The following is a 15,572-nucleotide window of genomic DNA, read 5'->3' as shown; positions in this document are numbered from 1 at the left end:
GGTGGTGATTCTCCTGGGATAAAGGGTAGCCTTTCTGTCCCCGGTGACTGACTGTGACAGTCCAAATGTTCAGAAGGCTATTTTATACTGAAATGTTGGGATTTTTCCACATGGGGATTAAAATGTGGGTGGAGTGATGACTAAAGCCCAGCTGATAATTGGTTAACCAGGAAGCCTGTGCTGGCAGCTAATTTTTAAGGTCATTGTTCACTTCTTCCCGTCCTCTTCCTACTACTGTTGGGAGCCTAGGTTTTGGTGAGATTTCAGGTGATTTTATTTCTCCTTAAAAAAATTTAGTTCCCGAGCTTTTGGTAGGAAAATGAAAGAACAGCTGAATCATTTCTGGATGAAACAGGATTTTGTCCCTTTTTTCTTTTCATATCGGGTGTTTTTGCCAGTGACTTGGCTTAAATCCTCAGCTAGGCCTACCACTCACAACCATTTAGCTCAACAAAGGTGCACAGAAACTCTTCTCAAGTTGAGGAAAGATGGGGGTGGGGGTGGGGAGGGGATGTCACCAGGTCCTTCACTGCAGTTATCCATTGTTTGAATATTAACCGAGTTACCTAGAAAATGCATCTTAGCTGATGGGTAGTGGTTTAAAGAGGAGCAGGGAGAAGGGTTCAGGTGCAGGCTGTACAAGGGGTACACGTGTCAGCAGAAATCCTGGTTGTATGGTAACATTATCAACTGCCCTTTTGGAGCTCAACTTGAAAGTGCGACTAACTAGATCTTCTCTGGCTGCTGTAAAGTTAGTACTTTAGACTGAAAACATTGTAAGGCAGAGTGCTGGAGGTGGAAAGGTGCCCAGGCCTGGTCGCCAGCAAGTGCAGCGGTTATAGGAGGAACTGGGGCCAGAGCAGGGTTGGGTTGCATCACACCCTTAGCCTGCTAAGTGTTGGTGTGCCTGTGACAGCACCCTGGCCCTAGGGCCTTGGGTTCTTTCTGTACCCTGTCCTGAGGGTGTATCCTCTTTTGGTAACTTACTCTGTTAATTTGTAGTGTTCTCTGCCAGTAAGTTTGTAACACGCCAGTGACTCACCTTTGGGTGGGAGGGTAGGAAAGGGGGAGGTCTGCATTTTATAAATCTGAGAATCTGACTGAAGAGTAGGCTAAACCTGAAAACCAAAGAAAGGGGGGGGGGCAGTAAAAATGTTTATCCAGGTGAGGGCTGAAATTTAAAATATACAGACCTCTGGAAATGTTATTCCTAAATTGCATTTAAAAATAAAAAAGGAATTCAGTATTATAAAGTACAGTAGACTTGGTACGCATCCATGCTCCATCCCAGCACCCTTCTAAATCATTGTCTTATGATTATATTAGCAACAAATTAAGTTAGCCTGATTTGAACAGAAACTCATGTTATGTTCTTTTAAATAAACCCAGACTTAAGAGTGAGAAAGGCTTTCATGAAATAGTTAAAGGATTTTGTATGCAAAAGTAAAATTCGTTTCTTTATTTAAAAACAAAAAGGTTAACAATAAAAAGCCCATAGGTAAAGGACTCACCCGAGTGAGGACCAGATGAACCCATCTCTGCTCGGTTTAATGAGTGCAGGGCAAGCGTGAGTGTGGTTATTATCAGGGCTTAGAAAACAATGGGCACTCAGAGATTCAACCTTGTAAATGAGGTTTTCATCAGTTAGGCTTCAGCCCTTTCAGAACTAGCGAACAGGTTTTCTTTTCACCTGAAAAACATCAAGGATTGAAAATAGTAGGAAATACTCTGAATTAACTCACCGAAAGCAAGCCAAGTGAACGTGTCCGTTGCCATTGCTAACCTATTTAATAGCATCTTAGTTTTCATCTACTTGCACTTTTTCAAGGACAGGACTTCACATTTTTAAAGCCTTTGTGGAAGACTTACAGAACAACATGGGCTTTTCATCCCTCTGCGATGGCCAGGAGTGTGAACATTTGTGCTGTGGTGCCTCCATCTAGCTGCCCAGGGCGCGCTGCCAGCCAACAGGCCAGAAGGAGAAACATGAGTGTCCGATCAGATGGGCTTACAGTAATCAGAGTGGCTGCGTTTGGACAGCAAAACACTGGGCAGACTGTGTCCCCGTCCCTGCCAGAGCTGTCCAGTTCTGGGTTATGCTGAAAATACACATGTCCAGTAAGGGATAATGTGAAGTAGAGACTTTTTCAAATCCAGTATATTTTTTTTAAAAAAAGAGCTCTCCTTCCTTTTCTATATTATTGGAAAAGGAGATGTAACCAAGTCAGGTTTGAACTTTGCTCACGTTGCCATGAATTGAGTGTACGAGGGAAGTGTGTTCTTTGGCTGGAGTCAGAGAGAGACTGTTCTTTGCATATGACTCACCTCATTCGTTGTGCTGAAATCTGTTGTCAGGAATCCACAAGAAGTTCTTCACATTTATTTGACTGATGTTGGGAATAGCAAGTTATGTCAGTGAGAAGACAGCCCTCCCCCACCCCCACCTCCCGCACCCCACAATTTTTCTCTCTGCTTTCATTTGGATCCTGAGCCAAGGGAATTTTGGCCACTAGACCTCATTCCTTATTTCCTTTGTGACTTGACAAATGAATTCTAGCCGAACATTCATTATCTCTGTATCTGGTTTTATTCAAACTCCATTTAGTAACAGCTATTAGATAGTTTCTGTTGGCCATCAAAAAAGTTGATTCTTGGTGCTTTGTCTTGGGGACTTGTGTTCATTTGGGGACCTGGGTAATCAAGAGTGCAAGGTTTTGGACCTATTTGGTGCATCGTTCCAGTCTGTCATCATGGTGAGGGCAGGACCCTCAAGCACTTTGGGGATTATCTTGTGTTTTGTCTTTTTCATCCTCCATGTGAGGCTTCCCTGGCGCCATATTTGTTTTATTGTTTCAATGCATGTGACATTTCCCTAGGGCCTGTGCTACCTCTGTCTTCCTCAGCTGGCAGCGGATTCACTTCCTACCCTAGGTTGCAGGTACACTGAGGAGAGATCAGGATTTACTGGGACCTGATTCTGTCCCCTTTTAACACGTGTCAGTTACTAATACATTGTCTCTCAAACTGCGTCTTTGCATCACACTAGCCAAAGAGTGGTCTGGCAAAGTGAACAAAGGGGTGAGGAGGGCAGCAGATGGAGGGAACAGGTAGAAAGTTTTAACGATTTGAAAAAGGGGGTGTGTTTGTTTTTTAATGAACTGGTAAAGCAAAGCACGTGTTTAAAAAGGAGTAAATCTAAAGTATATTGATTCTTTAGAAATCTTAGAATTTTTTTTTTGACTAATCATGGACGTACACTAACTATTGCAGGTAGAGTAGGCTGGTTAAAAATTTAGGCACAGGCAGATTAGGGAGGAAGGTCAAGCCTCCTTGATTTGAGGCTGAGGGAATCCCTCTGGCTGGAGCCGGAGCCGGAGCTATTTTCTCTACCTCCTGTTGGCTGAGAGGCTGCAGCCCAGGCTTGGAGGGGCTGAGCTGGGCTCACAGAGGGACCCACTGCTTTGACCTCGCCACCTGATGCTCCCCAGCATGCTGCATGTTTAGGTGAGTGAGAGGAGGACTATGATGCCATAGTGGTCCCTCAGGTCACCTCTGCAGAGAAAAGCTCTGCCTTCACTGCCTTAAATGCTGCTCTGGACCACAGAGCAGCTGCAGTACGACAGTGCGTGTCCTCCCTCAACCCCGGCCATCTCCTAGCCCTCAGGTCCCTGGCTAGAAGATTCCATGTATGAAAACTAAACTACTTAGTTATTTAGGAGCAACTGGTGATTTAATGAACTGGGCTTGATGATAATTTCTTATATATTCTTTAACTTTTGATGAGATGAAATAAAAAATACCCAAAATGAGTTGTTTTTTTGAAGGTTTAAAAGGAGTGTTCACAGTGAGGAATGACAGTCGTTCACATGTTAATTTAAACCAAATTATAATAATAACATTTGTGTAGTGTTTTACAGAGTACCTTTACGTAGATGATTGCATTTGATACTGATTTCCTATAGGATCCCAGGAAGGTGGGAAAGCTCCCCCACTTTTTACATTGGCCTGGCCACCCTCAGGCAACCAGCAGGATCAGAGACCGTCCTCCTTCCACCATCCCTGCTAAGGCGGATTTTGCCCAGTTGGGTTCCAAGGTGCCATTTCTACGACCCTCTTGGACATCTTTGAAACGGGCTGCATCTGGGCAGTTACTTTTACCCGCCTGCTGACCCCTCTTGCTAGTCCAGAGTGTGTGTCTGTGGGTTTTGGAAACAGTACAGTTTCTGAGGTGTTTTGTTTTCAGAGCTGATGGCAGCCCCTTGATTAATCTGACTGTCGAATGCCTTCTCTAGACTTACACCAAGTGTCCATCCCATTTTAGGGATGAGGAGGCCACACCTGGCCGCTCAGGGTCCCGCAGCTGGCATAGACAGAGGTAGAAGGACTTGAGGTGGACTTTAAAAAGCACCATCAAAAGTTGTGTCTAAAGGGTGTGGACGGACAGCAGCCAGCTCAGCTTTCCATTTACCCTTTAGACTTGCTCAGCTGGAATTTGGGGAGCCTGAGGAACTCTGAACTCCCTGCTGACCCCAGGGCATGGCGCTGAGATGGTGGGGACAGGGGCAAGAACCCCCATAATGCACAATAGAGAGATCACCTGAAGCCTGCCTGCCTGTTGGGAGGCTGGTAGTTGAGATGGGTGTGAAGGCCTGGCTGGCGGCTTCGGCTCCTGCAGACCTTGAGTGACATGCCCCTGGGCTGGATGCTTCTCTCCTAATCCTCATTACACGTGTGTGTGTGTGTGTGTGCGCGTGCGCGTGCGCGCGCCTTTTTAAATTGGGGGACTATTTTTGTACCTGTCATACCTGTTCCCCACTCCACCCCCCTTTAAAACGTTAATTGCTGAAGAGGAGGACGGGGCACCTCTAGGTCTCAGAGAGTCCTCACTCATTGTAAGGATTTGGTATGAGTTTCTAAATGAGCGAACCTCCTTACAGTGTCTTAACCTTGATTCCTCCTGTCAAGAATTTTCTCCTCTCATCTCCTGGGCACCCTTTCCCTCTGCCTAGATCAAATGGTAGCAAAACTCTGGGGAGTGAATCTTGGAGCAGATGGGATCCCTGGGAAGCACAGGATGAAGTAATGACACGGTTTAAGCTGTGTCACCCTGGGCAAGCCCCTGCCCTCATTGTGACCTTCCACTTCCTAAATTGCAGGGGGGGTGGGAACAGAACCCAACTTACTTCGTTTTCACAAGTGGCCCTTTTGAGAAGGGTGTAACGTTTGAGCTTCCATTATACCTTTCTTTAGAGATAGGCAAGGGTGCCCCAAGGGGTGTCATCACGTGGAGCTTGGTGGGAGTAGGGTTGGTCACCCCCTTTCTCTGAGGAAGTGGGAGAGGTGATCAGAATTTTCTAATCGAAAAAGTAGGAATTGTGTGCCCAGTGCCCAGAGGAGTGGGAAGCCTTAAGGTAGATTGGGGAGAACGTATTTATCAGCACCCCTTGCCATGACCTTTGTTCTTCCAAAATGCTTTTAAAAGTAATAATTAAGCAAATGTCATCTTACCCATTTTTTGCATTGTTCTCTTATCCCACCCTGCACCGCCTCCCACATATACACTGATTTTATTTTTCCTGGTTTGAAACTATTGAGACTGACAGGGACTTAAGTAATATTGGGTTCCCATCACGATAGGCTAGCGTTAAACGATTGTTTTACTTGTAGGGAAGAACTGAATTGTATAAATTGTATAAGTTGCCTGTACTGGACAAATATTGCCTAGTGAAAAAATTAACCTCTTAAAGGAAAAAAAAAATCTCAAGTCGTAATACTTCCCATGTGTATCTCACAAATGTCCTCATTGAAAACTCTGCCTCAAATAGCATGAATTGATGAAGGAAAGGGAGGGTGATTAGAGAATCTAGATTCCCAGCTAAGTAACTTACCCGTTGATAACTGAAGCCACAGGCAAGATACTTATTTTGTAAATGGGGATATAACTTTTGGAAGCCATCCAAGGCCCAGCTGCTTCAATAACTCTCTCCTCCCTCTTTTGGAGTGGAAAATATTGAAAGCCTGAGAATACTCAGAGCATACAGATGGCGAGGCAGAGGACTTGAGCGCTGATTTTCATATATTTAAATTAAATATATTTTAATGATGCTCGCTTAAAGAGAATTTGTGAGCTGTGTTTTAAAGATCTGTAGACACTGGCCACGTTAAGTCTTTCAGAGACTCCCTAGTCCTTGTCTTTAAAATGAGTTTTAAAGGCTGTGCTTTCCTGTTAAGTACACAAAGGAAATACTACTTTAGAGTGCGGCTCCTCTCTGGGGGAGAAGCTGTATCCTTCCTTTCTTTCTGTCTGTTTGCTTTCAGCTGGCACCAGGGGCTGCTAAGCACAAAGAGGCACTTGCTTAGTGTGGTGGTTCCATCGTGGAGGGAATGTCAAGAATGTTGGTTATCTTTAGACCTGCTTCATTCTTAACAGAGAAGAGAGAAATGAAATAGTGCCACTCTCGCTGGGAAGAAGGTCCCAGCCGTGGGGTCCTGCAGAAGTGACCGCAGAAGCTGAACCATGGGAATGGCCCCCATGCCCCCCATGCGGGTCACGCCAGCTAACATGGGGCAGGGCTTCTCTGCAGCTTTCAGAGGCTGCTTGAAAATTCAAGTGAATGTTCCATTTATTTGCAACCGTATCAGCTGTTATGGAAACACCTAGATTCTGACACCCCTCCCCCCCTCCCCAGCACAGTCAAGTTTTTCATCTGGACACGCTTTCCTACTGACTGTTCTAGTAGCTGGTCATGTCCTTCTGAACGTTAGACATGAGTAAGGGAGAGACACAGAATAACAGTGATAGCACCACAGGCCATTTGAAGAGGGTTGCTTATACCTCCTTTCTTTGTCCTGAGGTGGTGGTTCTTGTGGGAGGCAGTTTGTGGGATGGGGGGCGGCGCAGGGTCTGGAGTGAGGGCCTCTTCATGGGCCAAGCTTTGTAGCAGCTAGCTGAGGCTTTGTGTAGATAAGCTCAAGTGTTTCAAACAGGGTGGGAGAGTGGAACAATCTAAATTTAAACTATAGAAACAACATTTTCTCTAAAAATTGTTCCCGTTTTTAAGAGGCGTAGGTGGATCCTGTGAATTCTGTGATAAGGCACATGCTTTTCTGACATCCTACTTATGTCAAAACATTTCTAGGGACTTTCATGGGGGGCGGGGAAGGGTTCTTTTCAGGCTGCAGATTGGGGTGGGGACTCCTTTTTTGTCTTTTCACTTACAGAATTTTGAGGATGCTTAGGCTGACTTTTTTTTAATGAGAAGATGAAAAGGTCCCTGTTCTTAAGTGAGCCCTAAACATATTTAAATTTGATACTTAATGACTTCTTTGTCAAGCTAAGAATTTAAATAAAAGTAGCTAGTATTTAGGTGTATTATATTACTTAGTCCTCTCAAAAACACTGAGTGAGCTAGGCACTATTATTCTCTCCATGCTAGAGAAGAAGAAAATTGAAACTTAGGAATTAGTGATTTGCCCAAGGACACACAGCTGGTAAGTGGTAGCGCCCAGATTTTTAACTCAGACCTGCGTGGTTCGGAATGCAAAGGCCTAAGTTCATAATGTAAAGCTGGTTTTCTTCTTTCGGTGGAAAAGATGGAATGCCGCAGTCTAGACATTCTGACAGCACAGTCCTCTCCCTGTTCACCCCAAATGGAAGTGACTGCTGGCGGGCCATCCTGAGGCTTGTCACGACTTTCCCGCTGGTCTCAATGCCCTGAGGTGCTCGCAGATGGCAGGGCTTGAGCTTATGATGGCAGCATTAATAATAGATAGGTTGCTTGGCTTCGTCTGTGGCATGAGCGCATAAATTTCCATGAGCATTATCCCAACGACTCTTCAACATGGTGGCTGCCCGAAACGCCGCCGAAATGCCCTGCTCCCGAATCTTCGGTGTCCAGACACTGTTCCTAATTCCCAAACACACCTTTCCCACATTCTCCTGTAGGTTGGACGTGATAAATATGAACCCGCAGCCGTGTCGGATCATGGCGACAAAAAAAAGGCCAAGAAAGAAAGGGATATGGATGAACTCAAGAAAGAAGTTACTATGGTAAGTACTAGGAGGGCTGTTGTTTCCTGTTCCCCTTCTTCAAACTGAATTGTATCTTAATATATCATTTGAGCATATGATTTGCTCTCCAACTCTCATCCCATCTTTCAGTCAGACTTAAATAAATAAAGCGATCATTGCGCTTGCACAGACCTTCCTGAATTGTAGAGGCATGGGGATGGAAAATTCGCATTTTAAACGCTGGTAGAAGTTTGGAAAAGTTTTCAACCACACCGGCATCACCGAAGGTCCACAGAGGAATTGTGCTAGAGGCGTGGGCCTTTGCTTTTCTGTGTGTCTGGATTACACATTGGGCACTTCCAGCCTCTTTAGCTGACTGTGGAGGCTCCCACTCTGGCAGCTTGTCCAGAGTCTGCTTGGTCATCAGAGAAGGTGAGGGAGGTTTCCCTAGCTCTTTAAGACCAAAGATTTTCTCAGGAGTGAAATGGAACCCATCAGGCTTGGGAGAGCCAGCAAATGATAGTGATCAGTGGCACTGATGCTCTTTCAAAATCTTTATTTTTTTTTTTATTATGGTACAGTGTTTAATTCTTTGTTTCTGCTTTCCGTTAGGATGACCATAAACTTAGCCTTGATGAACTTCATCGCAAATACGGAACAGACTTGAGCCGAGTAAGTTTCACTTTGCAACATTTTATACAGAATCCTAATTTCCTCTTACCCATTTCCCCCCACACCACAGGCCTAAGCTCGGGGACTCTAGGAGGAGAGTAACGACAGCCACCATCTGAGTGTCCGCCGTGTGACATGCACAGAGCTAGGGCTTTCCTGTGCTTTTTAAATGTTTTGTTTCCAATGAGTGGAGCACCAGGGCTGGAGACCGAGGAGCTCCAAAGCCTGTTCCTTCCCCAGCCTTTGATTACAGATCTCCCCGTTATTCTTTACATGTTACATTGGGTTGAACCTTCCCGCAATTCACATTTTTGCCCTTCACCCGTGAGCTCATTGCAGTATGTCAGAATCTTGGTTCTTCTGTCACTTATTTCAAACTTGTTTTTTACACAGTCCCAAGAAACCTCTCAGTCAAGTATGCTGTTGCATCTCCTTGGTACCAAGGGGATTTCGATATGAAATTTGCCACAAACAATCTAAAAGTAAACCGTTGGAGGAGGGGTGAAGCTTGTTATTTCTAGACAACTACTAAACATTCTGGGGAGTAACTTGAATCCTAGCTAATGTGTAGCCATTATTTCAATAAATTATCAAGTTCTAAGCACGCGTGCTGGCCTGGGCCCCTGAGCTCTGAGAGGAGGCCTAGGTAGACTCTGAGGCCTCTCTGACAGTTACTGTTGGGCCATCTCTGCACGCATCACATGAGCGGGTCGTCTCACTTAAGTTTTATGAGATTCTGAGAAAGGATGTTCTCTGCGGCCCTGCATCTGTTACTCCAGTGCTGTGGGTCGGTTTCCTTACTTGTAAAATGGTATTCGTAATACCCAAAAAGGCTTATCGTGAGCATCAGACAAGTTAATTTGAAGCCCTGGGTTCTTTGCCTGGCACGCAGATATCGTTCAGACCTCTGGTGGTGGTGGTGGTTTCTCTTCTGCCCAAGGATCACGTACATCATGAACTTGAGACAGAGGAGGGAGGCTCCTAAATACGTCCTCGTTTTCCCTTACTGTTTGATTTTCCTTTCCCCTTTCTCCACACTCTCTAGTTAACTCAAATATTAAAAATAACACGAACCCAAACTACGTCTTAACAGACACTTTGGGTAAAAATGTGATGTCTTTTTTTTTCTTACTCGATATTTTGATAGTGTGAAAGTAATCATATTTTCCCCTTGTAACAGGAGACATGTCTACTGTCTGCTGTCGGTGAATCTTGGTTTTAAGGCCCATTAGAAAATAGAGGGGACACTTTTCAATTGACAGGTGTCGTAGGGGTTAGTTAAAATACGCATGTGTATGAACTCTTCCCTGCCAGATAATTGTTTTAATTATTATCCAAAGAATAAAGATCTATACTTAAAACTTGGCTGTTAACTCAATAATAGGTTAGACTCCAACAGAGATTTTTTTTTTCTCCTTTGATGTTTATAGAGGGTTTTTCCCGCTCCCTGACAGATTGAATACACAGAAAATTCAAAGCTCTTAATTTGCAAAGTTGAATCAACTAGTTACAATAGATATCTTTTGGGTAAGAAATGGAACTTAGCATGAATCCCTTAATTGAAAACTTAGAAGAGACAGACTGGATTCAAATTTGTCCATGGATCAATTTTTAAAAAGAATTTTGGTCTTGCTGTGGGCTCCCCAGGAAACTTCGGGCTGTTGTTTGTCTAAAGCTTATGGGGATCACCGAAATTTGGCATGTTTTACCTTTGCTTGGGAACCGTTTCCGCCTAAATCCTTCATTGCAGCTTTTCCAGCTATCAGGTAGTTATATTGCCTTGTAAGGACTGGAGCAGTTTGTTTTATTTACATGCCTCTACTTCCCAGGGCTTAACCACTGCTCGAGCTGCTGAGATCCTGGCCCGTGATGGTCCCAACGCCCTCACCCCCCCTCCCACCACTCCAGAATGGGTCAAATTCTGTCGGCAGCTTTTTGGGGGGTTCTCAATGTTACTGTGGATTGGAGCGATTCTCTGTTTCCTGGCTTATGGCATCCAAGCTGCCACGGAAGAGGAACCTCAAAATGATAATGTGAGTTGTGTGGTTCCTAATTTGAATTATTGGGTGCGTATAAAGTATCCTCTCGGTCTTTGCCATCTGCTTATTTTTCTTTTTTACAATTTTATTTATTTTATTTTTCAATTACACTTGACATTCAATATTATATTAGTTTACAGCATAGGGGTAAGACTTGTTTATATAACTTACGAAGTGATCCCCCGATCAGTCTAGTACCCACCTGGCCCTGTACGTTCAATACAGTATTATTGACTATATTCCCTCTGCTGTACTTTACATCCCCGTGACTATTTTGTAACTGCTAATTTGTACTTCTTCATCCCATCACCTTTTCACCGAGCCCCAAACCCGTTCCATCTGGCAACTCAGTTACCACTAGTTTCTGGGTGGTTTTAAACACCGGGGAAATGGAGTGTCAGTAACTGTTGCCCTTCAAGTCCCGGCCATTCCTCCTCCTCAGATTCGGGTTTCTCTCCCCTGCAGGGGCTCTTGCAGGCGGGATGTCCACACGGCACGTTGCTTCTTGAACACGCAGGTCCTCATCTGTACCGGCTGCCATTCTCTAGGCGACAGAGCACAGCTTTAATATGTGCACATACCCATGTTCAGAAATGTTTGGTAGCCATTTCTCAAAAGTCACAAGTTCTGAAAATATCTCTGTTGTAATAAAGCAGCAAAAACTGATTCATCTAGAACATTCCAAAAGTCTGTCAAATTAGTGACCATGTCTGTGCGACTCCTTTTCTGACCTTCCTGTAGATACGGTCTCTAGAAAGATAACTATGGAGATGTGAGTTCTATGTTTCTGAAGCCTCGATCTCTCTGTTACACATCTGTTTTTCATTCCATCAAAAATTAAATAAATGTTTCCAGTTCTTCACTCGGAGCCGTGCGGTTCTAACTGAGGTCCTGACTTGTTTGTTCCCTCCCAGCTGTATCTCGGTGTGGTGCTGTCTGCTGTCGTCATCATAACGGGTTGTTTCTCCTACTATCAAGAAGCTAAAAGTTCAAAGATCATGGAATCCTTCAAAAACATGGTTCCGCAGGTACCCGCTGCTTTGTCCTTCCCCATCGGGTGATTTGACAGCCCCAAGAATGGGAACTAGAGTGAAGTTCAGGTTCTCCAAGACAGTGACTCCCTCAGAGAGAGGGGTGCTTGTACCTCCCACCCAAAATGACACCCAAAAGTGACAGTCTTCCCTGTGAACAGACCCAGAAAGAGCGAGCACGCTAGCGATGAGAGCACTGCCTCTCAGATAACGGCGGACCAAGCTTTAGGATTTAATATGGATAAAAAGATTGATAGTCTCTCTGTTGGTACAGATGAAGATTATCTTGGTTACACATGCAGATAACTAGGATTATGGGTCATTCGTAGCTTGCGTTTCTTGTTTGGAAACCTTCTCGTTGGTACCTATCTTGATCTGACTTTAATGGCGTGACTGTTTTCTGCTTCCAAAGCAAGCCCTGGTGATTCGAAACGGTGAAAAAATGAGCATAAATGCAGAGGAAGTCGTCGTCGGGGATCTGGTGGAAGTGAAAGGAGGCGATCGCATCCCCGCTGATCTCAGAATTATATCCGCAAACGGCTGCAAGGTAGGTTGACCCCGGCCGGGCAGGCTGACCTCTGCTGTTGGGACAGGGCAGCCTGTGACAAGGCCAGTGTAACTCACGACACTCCTCGCCTTCTCACTGATAGGTGGATAACTCCTCGCTCACCGGTGAATCGGAACCCCAGACCAGGTCTCCGGATTTCACAAATGAGAACCCGCTGGAGACAAGGAACATTGCTTTCTTCTCCACCAACTGCGTTGAAGGTAAATCATTTTCAGGCATTGTTCTGCACGGCGTGGCCTTGGCTGTTAGCAAAACCCGAAAAAGCCATCACAGGATTGCTCTTCTCAGTTTAGTGACTCTCTTTCTGGCCGTTCCACTCATGCACAGAGCAGAGGTGGTTCCCCTGCTGGCAGGGAGCCGGCCACCTCCTCATCCTCTACCTCCTGCGTTGCCCATTCTGTGGGCAGCGCTAATGCAGCCTGGAGTTTGGAGCCGCTTCCTGCTAATGGATAGAAATCCCTTTGCCACAGCCTCTGTGGTTTAAAACAAACAGCATGTTTGAAAACAGAGAGCTGGCCCTTAACAACATGTGTGTTCCTGCCCCTTTTTAACCATGCCAGGGAGTTGTGCCCATCCTGTGGCTTCGTGGGTAAAAGTAGGTACGATTCCCCCTCCCCCTCTTTTTTAAAGGCACTGCCCGGGGCGTCGTCGTGTACACTGGGGACCGCACCGTGATGGGAAGAATTGCCACCCTCGCTTCTGGGCTGGAAGGGGGCCAGACTCCCATCGCCGCAGAAATTGAGCATTTTATCCACCTCATCACGGGTGTGGCTGTGTTCCTGGGGGTGTCCTTCTTCATCCTTTCGCTGATCCTCGAGTATACCTGGCTCGAGGCTGTCATCTTCCTTATCGGCATCATTGTAGCCAATGTGCCAGAAGGTCTGCTGGCCACTGTCACGGTAAGAGGCTCGGGAGAGCCATGTTCGCTCGGGGTTGACTCAGGTCAGCTCATGTGAGTGCAAGACTCAGCCACTCCCCTGTCCCAAGGGGCCGCCTCTTACGTTTTATTGCATGTTTGTAGAGAGATGTTCTTGAGAGCCACATGGTGGGGTTGGTTAGACAGTGGGAGGACCTCAGCGTGGTTTTATATGGAGGATAGTAACCCAAAAGCATAAACTTCGTTCGATATCATCACACAATCCAAAACAGCGTAAAGGGAAAAGGAGAACTTGGTGGGTGAGTGGGGGAAATCGTATGTGCCTAATCCTGGCTATTTTCGCTTAATATAGTGCTTATTTGGGGGGAGGGGAAAGCCCCATATACATGTTACCAGCACTGTTTCTTCAGACTTCGCAGGAAAGTTGGAGAGTTAATTGTAGACAAATTCCTTCTCTATTAGGATGTAGCCAGGATTTGTGCAGCTAGCACTCCAGCCCAATTGAGATTGAAGTAATCTGGTCCCTAACGTGTTTTTAGGTGTGTCTGACCCTTACTGCGAAACGCATGGCCAGGAAGAACTGCTTAGTGAAAAACTTAGAGGCTGTGGAGACCCTGGGGTCCACGTCCACCATCTGCTCGGATAAAACTGGAACCCTGACTCAGAACCGGATGACGGTGGCCCACATGTGGTTTGACAATCAGATCCATGAAGCCGACACGACGGAGAATCAGAGTGGTAAGACGGGGACCCACCCCACCCTTGAGCCGCTGCTGTTCACGCTGCTGCCTTTTTAACTCATTTGGTAAAGAGTCAAGGGCATAGGTTTTAGGGTTTTTTGTTGTTTGGTGGGGTTTTTTTTGGTATGTCAATAGAAAAATTGAATTTGCCTTACAAATGTGGTTGGAAAATGCCTAAGACCTGATTAGTTTAATTATTTGGGAAATGACACATGGCAGCGTTTCCATTTTTATGGGACTTGAATGTCAAGTTAATCATTATTTTCCTGTCTTCTCTTCTTGCCGCCATCAGGTGTCTCATTCGACAAGTCTTCAGCCACCTGGCTCGCTCTGTCCAGGATTGCTGGTCTTTGTAACAGGGCCGTGTTCCAGGCCAACCAGGAAAACCTACCTATCCTTAAGGTACACTCGGGAGTTCCTAGGCTGCTTCGGGGTCTGTAGATCCCACACAAGGGTCACCACGGGAGTGCTCCTTTTAAACAGTGACCTTTGTGGTCCATAAATAGCTCTTCCTTGGAGGACACTGGGAATGGTCCAAGGGACACTTTGTTGTGTGTTAACTTGCACTGCCGCGAACTCTCCAAGTACTGTCAGTGTTCGTGGTCCATATAGGTTGGGAAAAAGGGGAATTTACAGTTTAAAACAGACCAAAGGTGGGTAGAGGGAGGTGGGTGGGAGGCAGTCTTTCTCGGTGCAAAGCCTAGTTTTACTGCTCTAACTTAATATGCTAAGACCTAACCTCACAGACAGTGGGGGCTACTTGTGGGGCTTGATAATTGCATTTGCATGTTAGGATGCAGTAGATTCCAATACATCCCTTAAGCCATTTGGTTTCTTAAAATAGCTTAGCTATTTCTCTTCTTATCTTACAAGTTCTGAGCTTGCTTGCTAATGATGCAGAAATAAGCTCAGCCTCATGGAATGCACATGAAATCCGAAGTGGGATTTTGCTGTGTTGCCCTGTGAAGACAGTCTCGGAAAGGCCATGAGCTGGACAAGGTCCTTAAGGACAAGGACAGGGAAGAGCCGTGGGAGGCCCTGGGGCTCCCTGGTTCTCCGCCAGACCGCCTGTGGTAGCTAGCTCTGGGTCGAAACTCAGTTGTCAAAGAAAAAGGTGGAGATGGAACTGAGATAGATGGCTTCGGCTATGCAGACAGAGCTCCTTCATTCTCTAAAGGAGATTGTCTTGTCATTGAACTGACGTTGATTCCAGGAGGGTGTTGTTATCTTAGGATAAGACTTCAGATGCCTGCATCATGTTTTTCCTTGCCTCAAAAAGGAAGTTCTCTAGGCCGTGAGCACGAGGTGGGGATGCGCGCGCATCACATCTTTCCTGATGTACAAACCCCAGAGAGGTGGCTTGAGATGTTACTTCTAAGTCTTTCAGGAGTTGAGGCTATGTTAATGGCATTCCCCCACCCCCCACCAGCATCAGGTGGCAGCCCTATTCTGCTTTAATAACTGGCTTTTATTAAAAATGGTTTCATTTATTTTATGTGTCTTACCAAACCCCGCCTCCCTTCTGATTAAACAGGGCCCCTGTATTTGTAAGTGAGCATTCATTTCTTCATCTGTAAATGGAGCCTTGCAGGTCTCAAGCTCTAAAAAGTTTATGTAAAAGTTTACAACTGAAA

General features: G+C 45.5%; 1 protein-coding gene across 1 annotated transcript in view; it reads left to right on the top strand.

Annotated features, from left to right (window-relative positions):
* ATP1A1 (ATPase Na+/K+ transporting subunit alpha 1) overlaps nt 1-15,572 on the top strand; it is a 29,407-nt gene that overhangs the window by 2,510 nt on the left and 11,325 nt on the right. Inside the window, exons 2-10 of the mRNA XM_019661461.1 lie at nt 7,946-8,050; nt 8,624-8,683; nt 10,513-10,716; nt 11,637-11,750; nt 12,166-12,300; nt 12,404-12,521; nt 12,952-13,220; nt 13,738-13,936; nt 14,231-14,340. Of these exons, the coding sequence (XP_019517006.1) occupies nt 7,946-8,050; nt 8,624-8,683; nt 10,513-10,716; nt 11,637-11,750; nt 12,166-12,300; nt 12,404-12,521; nt 12,952-13,220; nt 13,738-13,936; nt 14,231-14,340 (1,314 nt within the window). The remainder of the gene's footprint in view (nt 1-7,945; nt 8,051-8,623; nt 8,684-10,512; nt 10,717-11,636; nt 11,751-12,165; nt 12,301-12,403; nt 12,522-12,951; nt 13,221-13,737; nt 13,937-14,230; nt 14,341-15,572) is intronic.

Source organism: Hipposideros armiger, unplaced genomic scaffold, assembly GCF_001890085.2.
Source record: "Hipposideros armiger isolate ML-2016 unplaced genomic scaffold, ASM189008v1 scaffold_349, whole genome shotgun sequence".
Taxonomy (NCBI): Eukaryota; Metazoa; Chordata; class Mammalia; order Chiroptera; family Hipposideridae; genus Hipposideros; species Hipposideros armiger.
This window is presented reverse-complemented; position numbering and strand designations above follow the sequence as displayed.